Source organism: Chenopodium album, chromosome 7, assembly GCF_948465745.1.
Source record: "Chenopodium album chromosome 7, dcCheAlbu1.1, whole genome shotgun sequence".
Lineage (NCBI taxonomy): Eukaryota > Viridiplantae > Streptophyta > Magnoliopsida > Caryophyllales > Amaranthaceae > Chenopodium > Chenopodium album.
The window spans coordinates 67,182,132-67,205,243 of NC_137840.1; the positions used below are offsets into that span (position 1 = coordinate 67,182,132).

At 33.4% G+C, this 23,112-nt stretch overlaps 2 protein-coding genes across 2 annotated transcripts; one reads left to right on the plus strand and one right to left on the minus strand.

The window, feature by feature from the left end:
• The first annotated feature begins 321 nt into the window (after nt 1–321).
• LOC145639245 (ethylene-responsive transcription factor RAP2-4-like) lies at nt 322–2,478 on the plus strand. The gene has a single exon (XM_081690428.1). It carries the CDS (start codon nt 985–987, stop codon nt 2,119–2,121), a length of 1,137 nt encoding a protein of 378 aa, XP_081546554.1. The 5' UTR covers nt 322–984; the 3' UTR covers nt 2,122–2,478.
• Nucleotides 2,479–8,793: 6,315 nt separating this feature from the next.
• Nucleotides 8,794–21,705, minus strand: LOC145638144 (uncharacterized). Its single transcript, XM_081689105.1, has 13 exons — nt 21,265–21,705; nt 17,420–17,493; nt 17,224–17,307; nt 16,658–16,738; nt 14,984–15,064; nt 11,180–11,272; nt 10,476–10,655; nt 10,259–10,326; nt 10,097–10,148; nt 9,775–9,828; nt 9,601–9,693; nt 9,315–9,381; nt 8,794–9,166 (listed from the first exon to the last, which is right to left on the minus strand). The coding sequence occupies exons 1-13, from the start codon at nt 21,404–21,406 to the stop codon at nt 9,075–9,077; spliced, it is 1,161 nt and encodes a 386-aa protein (XP_081545231.1). The 5' UTR covers nt 21,407–21,705; the 3' UTR covers nt 8,794–9,074.
• Nucleotides 21,706–23,112: the final 1,407 nt, after the last annotated feature.

A 23,112-nucleotide genomic window follows, 5' to 3' on the forward strand; every position in this document is an offset into this window, starting at 1 on the left:
AACGCTGCAACCCGGTCAACACCGAAAAACAAACTAGACCCAAACTTTCAAAACTGACACGTGGCAAAATAACTGACACCTGGCGATAACATACCTACGTGTCAACTCTCAATTGGACAAAAAACCCCTGATTAGATACACTTACATCATTAAAAAACCGTTTACCGGGAGTTCGGAAGGATGAAGAAAAAAAAGCAGTATTACACTAAAAAGACGAAAGTATCCTCAAAATAAACCCAATTATAAAAAATACTAAATTAAAAAATGAAATGTGAGGGTAATTTGGCTGCTTATATAATTGGCCTCTCACCATTGCAGTGAGGCAACCCAAAAACACAACAATTTGCTCAAAAAAAAGTAAGGCTGAGAGTTTTTCTTTCCCCTTTTTTTTCTTCAACCCATTTTCACAAAAATTGAGTGAGCCTTCAGAGTTCTTCAGATCTGATAATTCTCTTAATTTTCCCCCTAATTTCTGTAATTCCCCGCTTCTTGGATTCCCTTTCTGTTGATAATTCATCTGTCTTTTTTGGAAAAATTTAATGGTTTGATGTTTTGGAAGGTTAATTATATCTTATAAAAGTGAGTTTTTATAGAATTTATTTCGAAACCAAGATATCAAGCTTTTGATTTTAAAGGAAGGATAGGTGTTTATTTTTACAGAATCGTGATTCCGATTTTTTTAATTTTTGTTTAAAATCGAATCGAATCGAAATCTTTTGGGTTTTCAGCTACGAGGGTAAATTTTTACTCCCTCGAAAGTTGGTTTTTTTTTTTTTATTAAATTAGAAGAAAAGAGAAGAGAATTCTATTTGTTTCTACTTCTCAAATTTTTATTTTTATTTTGATTTAGTGTTAATATTTTTGGACTAACCTGTTCTTGAATTTTACTAAGTAACAGGTTGATTATTTTTATTTTACTTTATCTTATCTTGTTTAAATCTCCAAAAAAAAAAAAAAAAAAAATTCTCATTTTGCAGGTTATAAATGGCAGCAACAGCAATGGATATGATGTTTAGTAATAGTAATGCACAAATTAGTTCAGACCCATTTGGGAATGAACTAATGGAAGCACTCTCACCTTTCATGAAATCGACAACTCTTCCACCTTCTTCCGCCTCAACCACCTCATGTTATTCTTTTCCGGCGCCGGCTTCGGCGTCTTCATTTTGTCTAGCCTCACCTTCTTCTTACAGTCTAGATCCCACCACCACCACCACCTCCGCTTCCACCACCACCTCTTTGTTTCAGGATGGTTGCTATTCAGAGCAGGCCCCCTTTTATGGGCTTACCCATCCAGATCCATCAACTACTTATGGGCTAACCCATTTCTCCCAGGCCCAATTTAGTTATCCACAAGCCCAACCCCAACAAATGAGCTATTCATTTCCACCACCACTTCCTTCTTACCAATCTAGTAATATCAATAATTTTCTGTCTCCTAAACCCGTTACCATGAAATCTAACGGTGTTGCCTCGAAGCCGACTAAGCTTTACCGGGGCGTGAGGCAGCGTCACTGGGGTAAATGGGTCGCTGAGATCCGTTTGCCTAAGAACCGGACCCGGCTTTGGTTGGGTACCTTTGATACGGCTGAAGAAGCCGCCTTGGCTTACGACAAGGCGGCTTATAAGCTAAGAGGGGACTTTGCTAGGCTCAATTTTCCTAACCTCCGCCATGAAGGGTCCCACATCGGTGGCGAATTCGGCGAGTACAAACCCCTTCACTCCTCTGTTAACGCTAAACTTGAGGCTATTTGTGAGAGTTTAGCTAAACAGGGGAATGAGAAACAGGGGAAATCTGGAAAGTCGAAGAAGAAAGATAAAGATGTTGTTACTTCATGCTCTTCATCATCGTCGAGCTGCTGTACCACAGTCGCGGCTGCTGCTTCCAACGAAGCAGCATCGCAACAGCATCAGCAGCAAACTTCACAGCAATCGATGTTGCAACACGGTGATGTTAAAGCCGAGAGCACCTCCGATAGCGAGGTGGGTTCCGGTGGATCATCGCCGTTGTCGGATTTGACATTCGGAGATAATGAAGACATGGGATCGGAAAACTTCTTGTTGGCGTCTTACCCATCTAATGAGATCGATTGGGATGCTATATTATCATCATCATCTTAAGAATGAATTAAATTTGTCTAAGTATGGGTTATTATTAAGTTAGGAGTTAAAATGTGTCATCATAAAAAGTCATGTAATGTTTTGTGTAAATTTTTTTCTTTTTTTTATCTTAAATTAAATTAGTAGGTTGTTAGTGGGTAGTTTCAGGGGAGGAGTGATCTCTACAATGAAGTTTTTGGAAATTGTAGAGACTCCAATCTTCTTTGATGAGGCAAGTGTTTTTTTGATCTTGCCTTTGATCAAATGAAGGGTAGTTTTTTTTCTTATTGTTTTTTTTTTATGTTTATAGTAGAAAATTAGGATTGTAATTTGATGATCATTTTTAGTGAAGTATTATTATTATTATTTTTATTATAATTTTGTGTGATTGTATTTATCATTCAAATTTTGTATTATTATTTCTATTATTTGCCTAAAAATTGTGAGATGTTGATTAAAATAATATGATAAAAGTGAGATATTTTGATAAAAATAATTGAAGAAATAGTAGATGTATTTGAAATGAGAAGTTATTGTCAAATGGTGCTGGCATGCACTGGACTGATAAGGTTATAGTCAAGTAAAATAATGGAGTGGGGTTGAAAGGAATTTAATTGGATTGATATCCGTCTGAACTCTGAAATCTGAATTGAATTTTACCACAAAGTTTGGTGAACTGTTTATGCTTACAAAATGCTCAGATCATAAATTCATAACGTACTTACAAGTTACAACTTTACAACAAGTAATGTTCAAGAATTAAAAGCACAGTTTTTTAGCCATGTTCATCACCTTATTGTTAAGATTTAAGAATATTAACATTAAATTGTACATTTACATATTCATGTGAATTTAAGAGACAACCACATGTTAGTATGTTACAGTCTTACATAGTAGTTTGTTTTAAATTACGGAGTACCATTTGTATCAAACTACTTGTATTAAGTATTTAAGTTGTATAGTTGTATGTTCAATGTTTAGTCAATAGTCAACAAACAGTACTTAGACTCTACGTTATAAAATCTAGTCCAAGTCATTGTATTGTAGGTGAATGTTGATTAGGACATAGTCTCTCATAATCTGATTATATTTTGGCCTTTAATATCGGAACATCTAATTTGGATTAATTATTTACGGAGTATAATTCATGGCAAAAGATAAAATGAAAATAAATAAACATTTATTACACCGATTTACTCGTGAATCGTCGAAAAATTCCCATTTTAACACTAAAAAAGTCAATTGTCGATAAGGATCTTGCTAACGAATGCCCCCGGTATGTTGGATAAGCATTCAAAATATTACTTAAAATGGTATTAATTTGGAAAAGCATGACAAAATTAAGCGTCAATCGATGTAATTAATGTTAATTTTAATTTAATTTTTCTATTTTTAGCTAGCTTATCCAACGCCCCCAAAATATTCGTCAGCTTTTGCCAAAAAAGAAGTATATTAAATGCTAATATGCAGTCCTTAAGGCTACATATAACATTAACCATCATTCATATCATATGTACGGCAAAACCAAGTTTTTTTTTCCTTTTAAATTTAAGCATTTGTTAGTTATGTAGACGGTAGCAAATTTTTTTTTTTTTTTTGAAAACAGACCGTAGCAATTTAATTCAAGTGTATGATTGAGCATGTTTCACAAAAAAAAAAAAAAGAAAAAAAAAAAAAAAATTGAATTTGAACCCATCTCTTTTATTTTGGTGAAGAGGACGTATGCCTACTTGTTCAGGGAAAAATTCCAACTTTGTTAATGGTGAAGATATAAGAGAGTTCTAGAGTGTTTTATAAACACGGTAATTATTGTTTTAATCATTAATTAAGTTGTAATTATACGTTCAGCTCTCGCTATTTTAAATTTGTCACCTTCTCATTCTTGAGTGTAAAGATTAACTACAAAATCTCAATGTCGGAATTTGGGTAGCTAACAAACTATTTAAATTAATGTCTTTCTTAAAAGTATGCAACTATTTAGTACAGTAATAATGTAATACGAAGTATACATTAGTAAAATTTTGTACTTGTCTAAGGGAATCAGCTTGATTATGAAGAAATTGAATTATCTATGCTAAAAAATGGTTGTATTCAAATGTTTTTATTTTATTTTTTTATTTAATGTTTGAATTATAGATTTTTATAGATCATGTAAAAATTTTCAATCTTGTTATCATCTTTACCACTAATTCATATTCTTATGGAAGACATGCAACCACACATTATACAAGTACTTTATTATCAAGTCTAGTTGATGAGTCCATAACAAAAATGAACGTATGATAAGGAAAGCATGGAGATTGTTGTATTAGTCAATAAATCTAAGCTAGGTTATAAATGAGTTCTCATTGACTAAACTTAGCTAAACTGAACTAAGCTGAATTTATTGGAGCTGAACTGAATATTTTATGAGAGAAGGAAATTAAGATAAGAACTGAACTTATTGGAGCTGAACTGAAAATAAGATAAGAAAACATGCCCTAATTAATATTCTTATGGAAGGTATGCACCACACATTATACAAGTACTTTATTAAGGGCCTGTTCTCATTGACTGAATTGAGCTGAGCTGAAACAAACTGAACTGAACTTATTAGAGCTTAACTAAACTGAACTGAACTGATTAGAGCTGAATTGAACTGAATATTTTATAAGAGAAGAAAATTAGGAGTTGAACTGAACTTATTAGAGCTGAATTGAAAATAATCGTATCAGAACATGGCCTAACGCTCTAAGTCTAATCGATGAGTCCATAATAAAAATGAACGTATGATAAGTAAAGCATGGAGATTGTATTAGTCAATACATCTAAGCTAGGTTATAAATGAGTTCAAACAATTGTTTATTTTACACTTGTTTGTTGATACAATTTTTTTTTAGTGAAAATCCAATTTTTTTTCTTCAACCAAATTTATGTCTTTACGCTAAAAAATTTTATACTCCGTAGTTAACAAGATTATTAGAAGCTCTAGCATGACATGATTGCCATCTTACTATTGATCGAGACTACTGATAACATAACATTTTGGACCACAAAATAACCGCTCCATTAATATTATGGATTGCAAAAAGTGGAAGAGATGAAGATCACTAAGAATTTCAAACTAGTAACAACCAATTCAACTGAAAAGGCCAATGAAGGGCAGCCGTTATTGCGGTCAATAATCATGAATATGTGTGAAATGTGAAATAAAAACAAGTAGGAAAGAATATTGAATTTTTGGGTGGTTGGAAAATGTGGATTATTGGATATCCTTTGAGTAAAAGAAAAGCCATAGAGGAAAAAAGGGGCAAGAGAGTGTACATTTTCACGCTTACTTTGGAATCAAACGGCATATATTAGCTGTGAAACGTTAATGCATACAATTTTCTAACGTCACTCTTAAAGCGATGTAATACTGTCTTTATGTAATTATACTATAAAATCTAGCTTAAATACAAATTTTGTTACTATATACAAGTACTACTCTTGGAGTCTTGGTTGGGATTAAATAAAGAAAATTGAAGGGTATCCATACAATTTAATTATAATTATGTGAATCATGTTTCTCATAATTTATGATAATTACAAGTATGTACGTTTTGTTTGTAGATAATATACTTTGTCTAAGCTTTTAATTTTATGTTAATAAGGAAAACCTTTATTATGCGATGAATTGATGATCTCATAGCACATGTGATGAAGTTCATCGCCTTTCTTAAAATAATTATAGGTTATGCGATATAAGAGATTCATGTCTTACTAAACAACATTTTTGTGAATCAGCTCAACATGCATGTGATATTGTGTCACCCTCAATCAAGCAATAACCAGATTTTCGCTTAAGTCACATGCATAAGTGCGTGCAAGTATTCAGAACAAAAATCAATATTAGTTTTCTTTTATTCGAAAACTAATATAGATCTAACTTATAATAAGAATATAAAACTAGAAACTCTAAGCCAACTCATACAAACAACTACTCTGTAACAAGTAACAACTTTTTTTGTTGTCAAATAAAATTTATATATATCAGTCTTAAAGTACGTTTTATTCATCTGATTTTTTCATTCTAATTTAATCGAAAATCAAAACTAAGTTACGTACACCATACAAAGTATAAGATAAAGAAGTTGAGTTACAAATTTTGCTCAATTAGACAATTACACATATAAGAGGGTATTGACTTGGGAGTAGAGTTAGTTGGATACACTGTATCTGGCTATCATCTACCTGAAAACAAGTGATATCAATAAATGAAAAAAACCGTACATCATAAATGGCCTCTTTCCAAGAAGCTTCATCATGTTCACTTCAATAATTTGTCTCCGTGACTTCCTCGATCGAAAGCAAAATTCAGGAAAAAAGTTTCTTGAATTGGAAAATTATTGTTGCCTCCACGAAAGCCAAAACAAAATGTCATTGAACATTGCGTTTTTTTGGGTTAAACTAATGAAAGAGATTAATGTGATTGGAGTTCTTGGAGAGACATTAATGTTCACGCAATGGTAATTAATGTTATCCCTACATACAATACCACTAGAATTTTGACACATCATCAATAAAAAGGAGAAAATTAGGAGTTAAATATAAATTGAATTTTAATGGAACATGGACCCATTATTGTAGCCAATAAAAACATGACAAAGTAATATTGTATGTAGGGACCACATACAACAATTGTATGTGTAGCCTTTACGTTGTATTTAAGGATATGAACATTTTTTTTTAGTCTAAATGAGTAAATACTCATGAAAGTATCACAGAGAGTAAGAGATATTTCTAAGTGGTTAGAGCTTTGAAATTTTAGGATCGATTCTCACTCCCTTTTTGTGGCTCTCTAAACACAAAAAAAAAAAAAAAAAGTATCAGAAATTATACATGTGATAGAGAGATTTGAACCCGTGAACTATCAATCTATCATACACATCTAACATATACCTTTACAAATTATATTCATATGTAATTAAAATCATAATGTGCACCTTAATTTCAAATGTAGCATATAATAGTTGGTCAAAATCTGCCCTTAATTTCCTTAATCTCAAGTAACACAATCTTTAAGGGATTGAATTAAATCATATGGTCCCCATTTTTACCTGCAATTTCAAACTTGTAGCCTCTAATATTCAGCATAACAGAACAATCTTGACTTCAACAAGGTCGTTGCTTGGGACAACCTTGTAAGCTTGAATCGCCTTTTTCTCTAATAAATTACGAGTATTAAATTATTAATTATAAATTACTTACTTCTCAGTCTATGGTCAATCAATAATCAAAATTTTCAGTCTCAGGACACACCTAATACAACCAAGTTGAAGACCTTTTGTCAATGGAGGAAAAAAAATCAATATATGGAGCAATGTAATAAATATTTTGAGACGAATAGAGTATACAAATGAAGTACGGAGTACGGGAATAGTTGTTACTCTTCCTATCTGTTAAGTTTTGTCCATCGTCAGTTTTTACTTTATTAAGAGTTGTATTGAGTGAGTAGGTAGTTTTATTGTTTAGTATGTAGGGCATTAATAAAGTAGAGAGAAATTATAAGGACTACGTTAATTACTGTATTTTATAGATGAACCAAATAGAAAAATCGGACAATCTTTTAAAGACGAAGGGAGCATTAGATAACGCTATCGCATAAATATTGTTGCTAAACAAAATGCGCCAAGACAAATGGACTAGAATCCTTGCAAGCTTGGCCATTGGTACAACGTCCACACTTAAAGACATAAAAATCGATAAGAGTATGTGGATTGGACAATACTAGAATATAGACATTATATTCCGATAAACTCGTACCATGCTTTTAACGACGTCATTTTCTCCACTAAATTCAGCACCACTAACATTAGATTACAATCATCTCTTTTCACATACAAACACACACAATCTATCTAGTGTAGTGGAGGGCAGGCCACCTTATCATCACTATTCTTGATTCTTATTCTCCCTTCTTTTTGGAGAGTGAGTGAGTTTTGACTTCTAACGTTCATACATAAAAAGTTACCTAGTGGAAACTGCAGAAAATTTTATCGGTAGGCAGGCAGGCTATCAAGATTATTCTTGATTCTGGTTCTTTAAAAACTCGGGAAAATATTCTACAACTACTAAAATTGGAACGTATCGTATCGTTTTGTTTACTCCAACTATTTTTGGTGGTGATATGTGATTTATATCAGTCTTAAAGAAGGTAGGTGTTATGTACTGATATTTGTTTAATGTTTGTTTGAAGGTAGGTATCGCGAAAAGATAAAGTACGACAAAAACGTGCTATATCGAGGAATATGAACCTTCAATTTAAAGCTCAAGGTAACGATGGGTTACTGCTAGATGTTGATGTTTCCACTTCATTTTGAAATGAGTCACTTCAGATTTGGTACTCAAACTGAACAATAGCTTTTATAACGCAACCAATAATTGCCCCAACAGACGCCCAGGTGGCTCGTGCATGATACAATTGCGAGTATCAACTTGTGCCGCCCAGCAGAATTTGCACAACCTAGTGACAGACTGACAGTTATAGATTAACCTTGAAATTACGCGATGACCACTAAGATAAAGCAGACAAAACTTTCTAATTGTTAGCTGATTTCCAAAGAGGAATAGATTTGCAAGACTGATAGCTCGGAGGGAGTGTTAGAATGTTATTTTGGTCTCAAGTTATCTGTGTACCAGAGGTCTAGGACAACTACGAATTGGCATCCACAGTGAGAAAATGATGTGCTCTCATTTGTGAATAAAATTTACAATTGTGGTGCAGCAAGAAAGCATTAGAGATACATAAAAAAGAAAAGATCTAGAATTCCTGAATAATTTAATAAATATTGAAAGAAAATCTATCCTTAAGTTATGACAAAATTGTTCTTGTATGATCAGACTATCTGGGACTGCATTGCAGCTGAATATTGTTTCCCTTCTGCGTACAGACATGAATCAGGAAGCTTGTGAAACTTCGACAATTGCCCCTAGTGCTGCTAGCTAAATTTCCCTTAACTAAATTTGCCAATTTCCATCTTCTTCTTGATTGCCTTTTGCCCATGATACACAAAGGAGTCTAGAATCCCCGAGACAGTGAAAACACCTGAATCAACAAGCCAAAATTACATACACTACATAAGAGAGTCAAAATGCCAAAGGAAACTGCTAATGAGGAAAGATAGTCAAGCGATTAGGGTAGAAATGGGGTGAGAGCTTTGAACTGCAAATGCAACTGTGAGAAAGGATGTTACCTCCAACTATTGCACAAACATTTGTCAAGAAGTGTAAAAAGGAAATGTGTTCCTCTTTAAAAGTCACCTAAGCATAAAACACGGAATTATTAGAATAATTATGCTAGTTTTCTTTGATAATTTTCTGAAATCCAAACAACAAATCCAGAAGATAATGCACTGAATCAGATTTAGTTACCAAACAATCTCTTCGAAATTGAAACGTAGGATACACATTTGCCACATAAGTTCCAAATGTTTACTAGTAAAACAGGACATATCTTTCAGCCTGTAAATATGAGCTCACCTTAATTGGAGATAGATCATAAAAAAAGAAGACTCCAGGCAGAGTTGAAAAGTGGCCAGCACTAGCACTCTTAAAGTGCTCAGTGACAGAAAACTACAAGGAACAAGGTAAGTTACTGTCACCATATTGCTAAACTGAACAGCTTCATGTTAATAAATTGAAACCAAATTATACCTGATTTGAATTAATAGCATGCCCATTTACGTCTGTGTATACGGTAGGTACTACCTGTAAAACAAATGAAGTTCGATTAAGCATCAAACAACAGGCCCACTCCTGAAATGGAAAAGCTATAACTTGTAGATGAAAATAACACCGAGTAACAATACCCATTGTCTGTTGGCTATACAATGGTAGTATTAAAATTAAAAACTGGATTTCAGAAGCCCTATAGACAAGTGTAAACATATCTACATATACCCCCCCCCCCCCACCCCAATGAATGAGCTGAACTGTAAAAAAAGAGAAAGAACAGTACACAAGACAGCAGACTAACCTTGAGAAAGTATTGGTACATCCCATTTGGTGTGTTGTGTGTCCAGGTCACACTAAATTAAAATCAAACAAATTAATTGATTGTGGACTAATTAAAATGCTTTAATTTCACTCAAATACTCAAATACACTGAGTACAGAAAGACAGGGAAGTGGAGGCATACCCATCAAGGGGGTTTACAACACCAGGAAAATAGTCACCAAACGTCAATCTATTGATTTTGTGACTTATCTGCAAAAGAAAACATCTGCCGCCCATTAAAAATCCTCAAAATGATAAGAGCAAAAAGAATGAAAGTACAGCAATATGTTTTCAGAAAAGCAATTACGGAACGACAGAATGTTTCAAAGAAACAAGATAGCAGCACCAATATGACTTACATTGAAACTATCCTTTTGGAATGCCAATAAATCATGGACATGAACTCCTGACTGTTGAAAGCTTTTTCCAGGTGCAAAATGAAAATTTCCGGCAACCTTGTTGACTTCCAAAAATCCATAAATATTACATCCTTCACCTTCTTCATCCTTAACTTTTTGTAGAAAACCTTCCCTTTTACACTGGATGTCACAGGAAAAGAAGATAATGTTAACAGGACATACATTGAAGATTGGCAGGCACCGTATCAAAAATCACAAATATTTTACAGAATAATGCATTCTAAGAAATATAATATTGGTTTAAACTGTTGACATTTACAAAAAGTTAAAAAGCGAAATATGATACAAAAAATTTCCAGTATACTCAACATCGTTCCCTAGGATATATTGCAAATAACTAATGTAATTCAATTGACAGCATGTTATAAATATAATTTAACAAGGATAATTTCATACAAGTCCCCAAAAAACCAAGACAAATGCTGCTCCCGCATTGAAAAACACATTGGCATCAGTCCTTTCTATTAAAACTTTCAACTGCATCCACTAATGGATGTATACTCAGCAGTATAACATCAGTGGATATCAATGTGGTTAAAGCGCTCCTTACCTTCCATAATAAGTTCTAGTTATATTGCAGAATGGCCTCCAACAATATTTCAAACATACAACGCTATAAATGACAATACACTTAACTAACAAACCTGGTCAATTAGATCAGGGTTTGAAACTGCCCAGCCCTTCTTCCTATATGCTTCACGAACTTCTTCACAATTATTGCAACAATCATCATCTGCCTGCAAAATTACAAAATATTTGCTCACATTCAGGAAAAGAAAGATGTTATCATAAACAGTGAACAAAGTAAACATATCATCCCAAGAAATATATATTCTCACAAACTTTTATAGTTAGTGATGGGCTAAAAACCCTAAAAACTGGAAAGCAGAGCAATTATGCGATACTTCCAAGTTTACATCAATAATCATACGTAATATAAGAGGCCAACATCACAAACTAGGAAATGGACAAGAATTAATTTTAAAAAAGAAAAAGAATAGAGTATACATTGTTGCAGGCATTGATTCTGAAACTTGCATTTGCTAAGTGAAGAGACAATAAGGATAATAGAAGTGCCCTATAGTTTCACTACCTCAGGCTTGTAGTCAACTCTACTCAAATGCTTCTAGCTAGCTGCTAGCATTTCTGATATTTATTGGGACATCATTAGCAGCGCACATTACCTTTTAGAATTCAAGTATAAAAGATGTACCCTGCAATCTTTAAGATTGTCCTTTCTTTATAGAGTATAATTATAATGCTCCTGGCCAATGGCCTTTAGCAGATGTCCCTAGTTTATTGCAACATACCTTTTTCGGCAGGATTAATTCTGCAATTGCCGCCCACATTCATCCACCAACAAACTTTTCTCAACCGCAAGTTCAAAATCCAATAAAGAATGGCCTTTATGTATGACATGACCTACTTTTAATTCCATACTTCTCTAACCTCAAAAGTTTAAGGGCAAGGCATTACATACTGATATGTCCACAATGGTTCCCCCTCTCTTACCCTCACTACAGAAAAGACTTCAATTAAACAAGCTAATTAAACAAGCTACACTAGTACATAGCGCACCAGAAGGGTTTGCTTGCTACAATTGTTGCCAAAATTTAACTAAATTTCAACTTATGGTTCAAGTGGACCTTTCCTTCCACTTTTGCATAGTAGGTCATAAAGACAGGTCCAAGTCCAACCACCTCGGTTCATATCTAAAAAAGACTTAAACCAACCTATTCATCTACCCCCTCATAGCCAAAAGTCGCACAACCCATTTAGTTAAGAGATCTGAGTGGCCAAAAGAACTGGCAACACCACATTCTCAACCCCTCCCTCCACCCCAAATAAACACACACAGAGATAAAAGACAATTATATCATAAAGAAAGACTGCAAGGATATAATCAAATACTTAAACCTTCAACTAAGAAAGAGATAAACCCTGACAGATAAATCTTTCATAAGTACCGAATCTTCAAAAATAATATTGAATGTCAGAGTATCACGTACACTAATCCAATGCTACTTTACTCAATGGACAGATTGATCTATTTTACTTTATCAACCAGGTTGAGAATGAAATTTCGCCTCTTTACAGAAAAATGACCTAGCACCGGCACACCTTTGACTATTGATACCTATACTCAAGTATTTATATAATTTATTGAAAGCATATAATTCAAAGAATACATTGAAACCAAACTATCAAGATCCCACATGACCGCTTTTCTTACATTTTACGGAGTAACAAATAAAAACGGACTGTTAATAAAGTTTGGCCAAGATCATTTTCTCTATGCTATTTGATGTGAAATGGAGTACACTTTTAGAGGATATAATTCATTTTTTTTAATAGAAGGATTCCACGGAGAACACGTATGAAGCTCATTACTCCAAATATAGTCTGATTTGAGTTGTGCTCGGCTATAGCTTGAACAACCCAATGTTATACAAATCCAAAGTTTGACCAAGCAAACTAAAAGGTTGGTTAAGCTTGAGGAAGCTCGAGCTTTATTAATTTTAAAGCTTAGCTTGTTCTGATTATAATTTAAGACAATCAACTCCATTACAAATCTACTTTACCCAAAACCGCCTTATAAATGGTTTGCACCTGCAATATGACTAGGGGCATAGGATTGCATAAAAACATGGAAATGGAGAAACTACATGTTTATGAAAAAAAGGATACATAGGAAATGCAAAAAAGGAATAACACTGATGGACAACATGCAATGTCAAAACAATTAAGCAAATTGATGTCCTCAAACAGCCAATTGTTATAACCTTTATAAATCATTATCTCAATCTGTGTTCTTCATTCCTTCTCTCCTAGCTTTCACGTGTCAAACCCAACAAATAATAAATCTGTGAACTTGGCCTCCACTCACTTAACTTCTTTTCTCCACTAATCCCCAATCTGAGATACTAGACTCTGTTCATCCTTTTTTTTTTTTGCTATACTATATACAACACAAAACAACAGAATCAAGTTTCAGAATCAAACATTTCGTAAGTTGTGCCAAATTTCAATTGCCTTCCACCGTCTTTTTTAATTCAGCATATGTTACTTCCAAAGACACAGACATGAGAAATCTATGGGAACTTGATTAGCAGTATCATAGATCTGGGAGCTTTCAGCCTATCATTAACGTGTATGTAATTATTAATTTCTTTTTGTGCAGGGAAAAAGAAACATGTGCGTACCTAAGATTTCCATTTCTCTAGCATTTTCTGAAGCATAAATTATCATGAAATATTTTTCTCTCTAGAAACATTTCACAGCATTTTGGAACAACATTTAAGCCATTTGTTTTGGAAGAGTTTGTTTCAGAATCGGATAATTGGCCTCTGGAGTTAGTTTCCATGCAACAAAATAGATAGTAGATCACAATGTAAAGCTACAAAACCTAGGCTACTTCCAAGAGGCTTTCAAATGATATAATGAGTCAAACCAATACCCTGGCATAAACAGAGAACTCAATAATGCCACCTTTCAAATGATCCTTTGAAGCTAATATAACTCAGTTTGATAAACCTAGCTTCCAACAAAGTCTCCCAAAGAAAAGCTAAGTTGCACGAAATGACTCGAGTTCTAGAAATGGGAAAACCTCAAGCCTGAGCTGTTTTCATTAGCACGGAAATGGTGGGGTTCCCACAACCCAGAAGTTTCAATGCTTTTAGAAAAGAAGAAACAAGTGGTTTATTTATAAGATATGCACTTCAGTGTATCCAAACAAAGTCTATCACTAATTGATGCTTCCCCCCCCCCCCCCCCCCCCCAAATTGCTCCATTTTTCCATTTTAGGAAGTTGCATATTAATTGCACCATTTCTATTTTGGGTATGCATTCATATACTTTTCATTTGTGTTCACATACCAGATACCCACCCACCCTCAATCAAACATGATATTTACCCAAATTCCCTCACTTTTACTCTCTTTCCTTTGTTTGTTGTAGCCACATGGGCATTTTTGTTATTTAATTCCTTTCCTAATTTTTGTGCCCAACCCAAATTGTGCAATAACGGCAGAAGTATTATCAATAACAAAATATGGATATATATTGTCATGTGACTACTATGAGTGAGAAAATTGTCTGCCTCACTACTCATAAGTCACAATGGCTGCTAAGGGCCTAAAATACATGTGCTGAGAAAACACCTGAAAAGATTCCAATTATAAGACTACAATAAATTAATAACTCACACAAGCTGATGATGCCGCAAAACTACAGTTACATGGTATTCTACCCAACCCCGGCCTTTAATCCCAAATCCAAACTTCTAAAGTCTAATGGCTTAGGAGAAATGAAGCCTGTCATCAAACTAATCAAACATTCTTGTAATCTTAGGTAACATTTTCCAACATAAATGACAGAGAATAAACATAAATAGCGCGTGTGTGTGTGAGGCTGTGTTATAGCCTAAAAGTTGACACAAAAAGCCATACCGCTTCAGCACCATAACACGAGCCACAATAAGTCTCATTATGTTCCAGCCTGCCACCATGTCTCTGTAACGGCTTCTCAATCTACAACAATTTTAAAAAATTAAGTCAGTATAAATGGCAGAATAAGAAAAGGAATATTGCAGCCGAGTCCCTATTATTCTAGTTTTAATTCAATTTGTACAGGTAGTAAATATTAAATGGAAACAATGGAAATCTGGCTCACATAAGAAGACTGTGCTATCTGGATTCAATCAAGTTTTTAATATCCATTATTTTGAGGTTACGCTTCGAGGCAAAAGATTAGAAAGCAAAAGTTGTAATTTCTTGTTTTTTAAGTCCTTCAAAATTCAAACTTAATTAGGAAGTGATAGGACAGAGCGTCAACATATCATGTTAGGATTAATTATTGAGGATGCAAAATAAAATTTTTCTATCTTGAAATATTTTCAGCAAAGTAATTTAACAAACTCAAGCAAGTAATTTGACAATCACTCCTAATTTTAACATAATAATTGTCAAAGTGATAAGGAAAATTTTCCCATTTACAATCTTTAGTATAAGTAACTTTGAAAATAAAAGTTATTGAAATTGATACTTTTTAAGCATCCTCAGTGGTTGGTATAAATTAAGTCACTGTTAGTATTTCTATCATTTCACTCATTAACATAATAACATCAAGGAACTCCATTAAAAAACAGATACCTAAAAATGCAAAAAGGTAGAAGTTTTGAATAATTTGTTTAATTAGGTTGATTACCCTTTCTTTTTGTGAAAATATTTTAATTTCAAGTGCGACATTTATAAAAGGCAGTAAAGCGTAAATTTTCCTAGTAATAGTCCAGCTATATATATATATATATATATATATATATATATATATAGCTGTGTTTGGTTAACTTACATACAAAGCTGTGTTTGGTTAAAAACTAAAACTAATTGTGTTAGTTGATTTTAATTAACTGATTGTATTAACTGATTTGATTCTATTAGCTGATTGTATAAAAGCGTTTGGTAAATAGCTTATTTCTTAAAGTTGTCCAACAGTCCAAGTATGCAAAATGACCAACAAACATATTGTATTGTGGTAGGGACAAAGGGCTATATGTTCAATGAGGGTATAATTGTCATTTCACCTTAAAATACTTGAATAAGCTAATGAAAAAGCTCCTCCAAACACCTCCTCAGTAAATTAGATTTCAGAAAATGTTCAGTTTAAATAAGATAAAGCAAATCTTAATTGAGTCGATAACACTCTATGTAGGATACAATCCAAGTGTAATAACCTATGCAATGAAGCAGGTTTTAGAGAATTTTCTAGAAAACATGGGCTCCATTCACGTATATTTAAATATGATATAGAGTCATGGAAAAGAATCAAGTTTAATTAGCAGCATGCATGGTACATCTAAGAATTTTAGATGGAAACAATACATAAGCAAGGCAAACAATTACCACTCAAAACAGCTATATATCACTTCATAATTTTCTCATTATGTTATCCCATCTAATGTAGTAGAGCTAACACTTAAAAAACTAATGAATTGCCAATATTGTTAAAATAAAGTATCAAAGCAAGCCAAGCTTAATTTTATCTACAAGCATCGTTTCAGAAGTGGAGGATATACTTGCTGTTGCTTTCAAGAGCTGAACACAGCATGACAATTTCATACTAACCTTGGGAGCACCAATACCCTCTTGTCGAGTCTCTATCACATTACCATGGGAGTCCAATCTTTTTTTGATTATGTCATGTTTCTGCATGTCAAAAAGAATCAATACAAACCAATTAAGAAAGTGATAAGGCCATACATCGTAAATTGAATCTCCGCCAGTTAAAGGTCCAGAAGGTTTTGCAATTAATGGATCTTTGTACAGGCTAAAAGTTCATCATGTAACAAAAGTATGAAACAAAGTGTCCAGTGGGAACATTTTTTTCTGCATTGCAATTATTCATAAGCCCAATTTATAGATACAGTTTCTCACCAGGGGAAGGGGGGTTGAGAACCATCTGTCACATTTCATCAGCAGCACAATACATATTTTCACAAACTAACCACCTGATCCTATAATATTAAACTAAAGCTCACCCAAGGCCAAAAGGCTGAGCACATATCGGAATGCAACAGAATAACACAGTATAATTATTGTTCATTTACAACGGAAACAATAATTCAAGCAAATAAACATTAAATTAGAGAAATATATATATGTGAAGACAATTCACTGCATGGATTACATACTACATCAAGGTGCTGCTCTCCACTAATATCCATAGCATCAAGGCTGAGAATTGAACATGGTAAAGCGGGGAAAGTAACATCAAACTGCATGTTATCACAGAATTGTACATGAGAAACTTTGTTAGCTAAAAGAAAATCAAATCAGTGGAGTAGAATTTTACAAAAACTTTAAGCGAAAAAAAGGAAATTACATTACATTGATGCGTAGGGTTTCTCCTCTTGAAGTATCAACTACAAGCTGTGTTTCAGTCGCAGCATTTAAATATAGGCCTGCAATACCATAAGAAACACATAATTACAATAATATAAAGAAAAAGACTTTTCAGGACAAGTGATGAGCTTTAAAACAACTTGAACCCTCTGGCAAGATTTATCTTCACCACACAAAGACAGGAGTTCACAACCATAGTTGATAAATAGCACAGATTTATTCCTAATATAGTTGAATATGGACATATGCAAATTAACCTTCCTATCTAGGAAGGCTAGCATACAATATCTCACCAAACAAAGTTAATTGTACTGCACATTTACAAATGGATGTTCGCTTATTTAAAAGTATAATCTAGTAGAAGTCATTCCACTTCGCAAACAGATGATTATATACCGTAAAACGCCCAAGTTAAAAGTGCCAAAAACACAAGAATAATGCAATATATTTCAAGCATTGGAAATGTCTAACATCAAGGATCTAGAAGCATTTCTGAACACCAGGAATCATGTCCCACATTTTCTTGCTCATAAGTTTTTTAAAAACCAATGACATCACCCGAATAAACTATAAGACCAACCTCCCTCCTCCCTAAAAACCACATATTTCACATTAAACCACTTTTAGGTACACTTCCTATTACTTTTCTTAATATGTGTGTGCTAGAGATCCTTCCAGACCTCCAGTGGTATTCACTTACGCAAGAAAGAAGCATGGCAAGGGCAGTAACACCAATTAACAATGCAGGGGCAGAAGAGTCAATCGCTTTTATAATTCTGTTAGGGAAAGTTTGTTATAGAGAGAGAAGAATCTTTAAGCAAGTGTTTAGCTGGCTAAGCTTATTCAAGGGAGGGAATTCTGTTGTAATAATTATGCTAAGAATTTTGTTAAGCTTTGCTTAGTGGGAGAGTCCTTTCCTCTCGAAAGAAAGGTGTATTGATTGTTTTCTGTTGGTCATCAATACAATCTATCCTCCTTCCTTCCCTGTTAATTTGCTGTGTGCTGGGTTTAGCTTGCAGGTTAGGCTAATTCCTAGCAGTGTCCCAAAGCATGACAAATATTTCTCACCTAGTTAGCAACATAGGAAACTGACATAAATTCATTCAATCAGGGATTTACAGGACCCCAAATGCACATGAAGTCTAAGTTCTTAAATAATTTAAGCACAATAGCATAACTAAGATATCAGCCAGTAATTTCTCGAGGAATAGAATAGGCAAATACCTAAAAGGAAGTTACTTCAACCTAAGGAAACCTGAACTTTTGGATTGGCAGACAACAGCTCATCATAAATTTTAAGGCTGCTTGAATACCAATGGACCAGCCCAAATAAGTTACTTCAGCCTAAGAAAAATTGAACTTTTGGATAGGCAGACAATAGCTGATCTTATATATTAAGGCTGCTTGAATACCATGGACCAGCCCAAATAAGGCACTACGCTAGAAGACTTAACATACCTGGTTTACGGTTTCAAAAAAAAAAAAAAACATACCTGGCTTACTGCGCATCAGTTCATGATATATGTTAACAAAAGGATACAAGCTTGCAATGTTCGTGTAAGATACCAAACTTTAATTCCCAGGTTGATTTATAATGACAAGTCACATAAAAGCAAACATTAAACAAATTTTTTTTTAGGATAATATTAATGCTACAAGCACATACTAGTATTTAAATTATATGGAGAAGGTTCTCCAGAGGTTACCTCCCTACTCCAGGATTTTATACAAACTGTAATACATGATAATTATTAAAAAAAAAAAAAAAAAAAAAAAAAAAGCTTTCGCTCTGAGATGCAATAACAGCTATTCACACTTTATATTCCTTAAGCCATTGGGCTTCCCTATGCAACGGGACATAAAGAATTAAAGACAAGCAACAGGAACTATCTAGATTCTGGATCAGCATCAGGAGCACATGTTTTATTTGGGGAAATTCCAACTGTTTTGGAATGTCCAGAATATTTATCACTTCTGCAGCTAATACAGTGGGATACAAATTTTTTTTTATTTATTTATTTTATTATACCTATCCCTCATAAGATGTGATTAAATTTCACTCAGGAGCAGAGAATTCTGAGTAAATTGTTCCCATAGATCCAATCTCTAGCAGAAAGCTGCCAATGGTACATCAAAGACTGATCATTCAAGTAATAGATAAAGCTTCTGATATTTGCCAAAGATGAGAAAAGTCTTGTTAAGGCCTTAGGGGTTTCAAGGGGAGAGAAAATGTGCTAGAAGGGGAATCCAGAAACCCGGGCTCATTGAGAAGGAACAAGTTAGTCATTCATATCAATAATTTCATTGCTTCATGTCTGATGGAAATTCTTCTGCTTAATTTTTATTGTCACTAGATATTTGTAAGTTAATACTTCATAGTGGGAATTTTTTGCCAGCAAATCAGGGAATCAAAAATTTGAACAATAATTGAATTAAACTTTAAGGTTTAAACCATCAAGAAGCTAGCGTGTCACAATTAAATGAAAATCCAACACAACACAATTTGCCTATTATTTAAACAGTTTCTAAGTACAAAATCTAGATTGGCAACGCAAATTATTTCTCCAAAAAGCAGAAATATCAAAAGCACTAAACCAATGATCTTGCATCAGCTAGTGTTCAAGATTTAATTCCTTTCAAATGTGCACTTTGAGCAGGATACTACAAGCAAAAAACTTCACACGACTTCACACGACAAGCAAAATCAGGTACTTTGTCTCAATTCCTTAAGTTTCCTACACATTTTTGCTCAGATGAACGGAACATCAAACCTGAAAGAGAAAATCCTAAAACTCAAATATTCAATGGTTTCCTACATTATCCATCATTAATCCATTACTCCCAATCACTTCAGTCAATACCAAATTCTTCAATAAGAACTAATAATAAAACCATTGTATAGCACATCCACCTAATAACAAACAAAAATCTACCTAACTCATACCCATCGTCTACATTCATACACCATCTGTCCATTAACATGTCCTTATTCAAAATAATGAATAATCAAGATCAAGCAGGAAAAAAATCTTGAAAATTAAGACAAGAAATTACAGGAAATATGTAAAACAATAACAATCAGCGATACAAATATTATTTTAAATTATCAACAGGTGAGTCGATTAACTATAATTTTGAGGCAGAGGGTAAGTTTTTAAGTACTCGTAAAATAAAACTAGATTACCAAGGTAAACAACTTCTCCAGAGAACAGGAAAACTCAAAAGTAACCAATCATAATAGGTCATGCATCATATCATGTTTGCAATTTCGATACCACAAATTGCACACTATGAGTAGAATTCTAGTGACAAACATTCAACAATGTTTATAATATTTGCTGATTCAAGACCACGAAAAATTATCTCTCATTTCATCCTAATCAATAGTAAAATACTCATTTGTTCAGATCCTAAAACTCGATTAACTAAAACTATCCTACACTATTCATCATTGCTTCCAATCATTTCAATCCAACACATATTCCTTCCTTCAACTAGTATAGCACATCTACCTAATCATCACCAAAATTCAACCTAATTCATACCAATCATCTAGCTTACAAACACAACAACCACATCCTTAGCTCAAATTCCGATACGAATTACGAAACAAATCACAATTCCTCGCTAAATTCAAACACAATAACCGCATCAGTTACATTAACTCAGATTCCGATACGAATTCCGAAAAAAATCACAATTCAAGCAAAGTACAAACACAATAATCACATTATTAGCTCAAAACAATAAATAATCAAGATCAAACAAACAAAAAGCCTCAAAATCATAAAAACAACAATAATCATAAAGAAGAGAGAGAAAATTCGTACTAAGTTCGGAGAGAAAGAGGAGAAGCATAACACAAGATGATACAAGAGTGATGACACCACCAGATAACGTCCTACTGTAGAAATCTTCATTGATTTTAGGATAAGCATCCAAATTCCGTATCTTATTGAAAATTCCTTCCATTTTTCCGCAATTTATTTCCTAAAATTCTTCCAAAATTACACCAAAAAAAACTGGAAAAAAATGTGGCGCAAAATTGTTGAAGTCTGATAGAATTTGACTGAATTCAAATCAGTTCAACGAGGAATGGATCTGAAGCATAGAAGAAAGTTCTGGAAAATTCTGGGTTGGTTGAAGAGGAGAGAGAAAATGGACAAGGTAGAGAGAGAAAGAGGAGGGAGAAGGGGAAGGAGGAGATGGTAATTGAGGTATTTTCGCCGGAGAAAGAGAGGAGAAATTTTTGAGAGTGTTGATGATTTGTCTGCTTCGCTGGATCTGCGGTCCAATTCTGCGCCGTCAAATCTTGGGTTTTGGGCCTTTATTTGGGATAATTATTTTGGGTTTTTAAATTTTGTAATGGACCATGATTATTGGGCTTTGGATTTATTGTAGCCCATATCATATATAGTTGGGCTTAGGGTCTGATTAACCATTGCATATTTTCAGACCCATATATTGCTTAAAATCTTAAATACTACTCGTAGTAATAAGAAGCATCTTCAATGATCAAATTAAGTAAATTTTCAATCATATAGCTTACTATTGGAGTAAAAAATAGATGTAGCTAGATTAAGTATGGTTGCTCAAACAAGCTACAATGCTTGATTTTTTTAAATATAACACCACCCATTTAAAATATGACATGTGTATAATATAAACTTATTTATTTTTCTTCCAAGCTCCAATTAACCATTAAAACACTTTGTAGCTACAAAATATACTAGCTTGATTATTTGATGTGGCATAGCTTACTATTGGAGATGCTCTAATGCTTTGTTCTTTAGAGCTGCGTTGCTGAGCTAAAATTTTTTATGCTCTGCTGACACTTGTATTGTTTTGCTTTGTTGAAACATGTTCTCTTTTTTTTTTTCCCTATAAACTCAAAAGAACAAGGCCTAACTATAATAAGTTGATACTTCCTCAAAACTAAATTAGTTGATACGGAGTACGCTTCTTTTTATTATGTTTGTTAATGTATAAATATAGTTGTACATATCTCAAAATGTCAAAAATTAAAATTATAAAATGTCGATATTTAGAAGATACATCTTGGGAGATTGGTAACTTTCAAAGCTAGTTGAAATAGAGCTTGCAAATAGTGTGAAAAGTCAAAATGTGTCAACTAATTGAAAATGGATAAAGTGCTAGTTGGAGTATAATTCGGTTTGGATTTTATCCAATTTCAATTCAGAAATACGATTAGTTTGTGTCCAGTTTGAAACTTGTTAATTGAACCCAGCCTGAATATATAAATAAATTAACTGTTTTGAGTTTTTTGGCCTTTGGTTCATGGACCTCATGCTTTTAAGCAATAGTAAAGTCAATCCTTCCAAGCCCTATATTTGGCCCACAAACTTTAATCTTTGAAATTAGCAGAACCATATTACTACATGTCTTAAACTATTCTATAAAAACTATATCAACAATCCAAATTTATTTTACTAGTAAATACTGGATTCAATCTGTTTGAAATCTATTTTTATAAAAAAAATTACAATCCTACGAAGCAATAGTATATCACTTTAATTTTGTTTTTAGAAAAGTTCAAATCCAAATTTATAGATAGGTTTGTTACGAAGTACAATGAAAGAGACTATACGTCATGAAACTTTGAATTTTAATTTTGTACTCGTAATTGATAGGTCTAAATTCCAACTAAGTTATCCAAC